General features: G+C 53.0%; 1 protein-coding gene across 1 annotated transcript in view; it reads left to right on the top strand.

Moving 5' to 3' along the window:
• PARP10 (poly(ADP-ribose) polymerase family member 10) overlaps positions 1 to 2,394 on the top strand; it is a gene marked incomplete at both ends in the record, with an annotated part of 16,507 nt that overhangs the window by 7,289 nt on the left and 6,824 nt on the right. Inside the window, 4 exons of the mRNA XM_018575606.1 lie at positions 8 to 9; positions 109 to 342; positions 1,386 to 1,673; positions 1,866 to 2,038. Coding sequence (XP_018431108.1) covers positions 8 to 9; positions 109 to 342; positions 1,386 to 1,673; positions 1,866 to 2,038 — 697 coding nt within the window. The remainder of the gene's footprint in view (positions 1 to 7; positions 10 to 108; positions 343 to 1,385; positions 1,674 to 1,865; positions 2,039 to 2,394) is intronic.

Genomic DNA, 2,394 nt, shown 5'->3' with positions numbered 1-2,394 from the left:
GAATGAGGCGCGGGCGGTGAATGGGGCGGGGAATGAGGCGCGGGCGGTGAATGAGGCGCGGGCGGTGAATGAGGCGCGGGCGGTGAATGAAAATCATCTTTCTCTCAGATTTTCAGCAGTTACTGACTCGTGCCGAGAAGAAACCATTACAGCGCCATCCGGTGTCGGCGTGCCGCGTCCGCGCCTGCGGTGACGTCCTGGTGGAGAATATCGGCAGCCAGATCCCGGCCGAGCTCCTGGAAATGTACTTCGAGAGCAACCGCGCAGGAGGCGGAGCCGTGAGATCCGTGACCATGCTGAGGATGGCCGCCGCCGCCGTGGTGTCCTTCCATGACTGGAATGGTGAGACCTGAACACGTGGTCCTTCCCCAACTCCCTACAACGTGTCCTTCCACTCCACAGATCCGGGTTCTCTATATCTCATGGCGTGTCCTTCCACTCCGCAGATCCGGGTTCTCTATATCTCATGGCGTGTCCTTCCACTCCACAGATCCGTGTTCTTTATATCTCATGGCGTGGCCTTCCACTCCACAGATCCGGGTTCTCTATATCTCATGGCGTGTCCTTCCACTCCTCAGATCCGTGTTCTCTATATCTCATGGCGTGTCCTTCCACTCTGTAGATCCGGGTTCTCTATTTCTCATGGCGTGTCCTTCCACTCCACAGATCCGTGTTCTCTATATCTCATGGCGTGTCCTTCCACTCCTCAGATCCGTGTTCTCTATATCTCATGGCGTGTCCTTCCACTCTGTAGATCCGGGTTCTCTATTTCTCATGGCGTGTCCTTCCACTCCACAGATCCGGGTTATCTATATCTCATGGCGTGTCCTTCCACTCCACAGATCCGTGTTCTCTATATCTCATGGCGTGTCCTTTCACTCCACAGATCCGTGTTCTCTATATCTCATGGCGTGTCCTTCCACTCCACAGATCCGGGTTCTCTATATCTCATGGCGTGTCCTTCCACCTTGTAGTAGAATAGATTGGACACAAGGAATACCGCAGAAGAGGATTGGCTCCAGAATTGGTACAGGAGGAGATGATTGGCCATAGAAAGTGAGGTTGTAGATGATTGGCCTTTGGAGCTCTGCAGGAGAAGGTGATTGGCTGTGGACGGGTGTGGAAGGACAACCCTAAGGAGATGAATTGCCGTAGAAGGGATATGATCCAAATCCTTTTGTTATGACCGTCCAATGCAACTCTTCCAGATGTGGTCTGATGAGTACAGAGGTCCTGCCCGGCCAGTCCACCTCCTCTGCGTGTGGTGGTGGCACATGTGTAGAAGGGGATGGCTGTAGGTCACACATGGCCATGTATATGGTAATAATGGTGGGACACAAGTCATGGAGCATCTACCGTAACTTCGGTATTGTGATTTGTTTCAGTGGCTGATCGGGTCCTCTGCAGACAACACACCCTACACAGCTGCCAGCTCTCTGTCTCCCCATACTACCCTGAGCTGTTGGGGAGTCCACGTAATGACATCACCAATGAGAGAGTGATGGAGGAAGAAGATCCTACAGAGACTCCTGACACTGGAACCATGCAGCAGAATGGCAGCCACGGCACCGGAGCCCCAGCTGAAGACTGCAGGATGCAGAGTGTTCCAGGGATAGATGAAAAGATGGTTGGAGTAGGACTATGTGGTATGGAGGAGACCCAGGCTGAGACACGTGAGGGTTCAGAGCCACCACTGACAAGACCAGAGATGCCACAGATAAGACCCCATTCCCAGGCTTTGGGTTCCACTGTAGATAGACATGATGGGTTGGGCACTCTGAGGACACGATATTCTCCAGAGACAAATAAAGGTGAAGATTGGAGTTATCTTTCTGACCCTCTAACAACCTCCATGTCTTGGAGAGGTGAGGGGACAGGGATGGCCTCTGTGGAGGCCGCAAGTCCTGTACATGAAGCTGAAGTTGTAATGGAAGCAGCTGAACTTTCCTTTATGCAGAAATATCATCATGAACTTCTGGCTGGATTTGATGCAGTGACAATCTTCCCCCTGGAGGAGGAGGACAGGTTTGGCTTCAAGGTGAGTGTTATAGAGGAAGGAGCAGAGTCCTCCAGCAGATTATTTCAGGAGAGTTATAGAGGTGGGTTGGGTGTAGTCCTTGTTGGGTTCCTCGGTGGGGTGAGTGGTGAGAAGTCCTTGTTGGGTTCCTCGGTGTGGTGGGTTGGGGAAGTTCTTGTTGAGTTCCTTGGTGTGGTGGGTGGGGGGAAGTTCTTGTTGGGTTCCTCTGTGTGGTGGGTTGGGGGAAGTTCTTGTTGGGTTCCTTGGTGTGGTGGGTGGGGGAAGTTCTTGTTGGGTTCCTTGGTGTGGTGGGTGGGGGAAGTTCTTGTTGGGTTCCATGGAGGGTTGGGTGGGGGGGGTTCTTGTTGGGGTCCTTG

The sequence above is a fragment of the Nanorana parkeri genome, unplaced genomic scaffold (assembly GCF_000935625.1).
Source record: "Nanorana parkeri isolate BGI_ZX_2015 unplaced genomic scaffold, ASM93562v1 scaffold4248, whole genome shotgun sequence".
In the NCBI taxonomy this organism is placed as follows: domain Eukaryota; kingdom Metazoa; phylum Chordata; class Amphibia; order Anura; family Dicroglossidae; genus Nanorana; species Nanorana parkeri.
The sequence above is the reverse complement of the archived record's forward strand: the minus strand, read 5'-3'. Positions and strand labels throughout refer to the sequence as shown.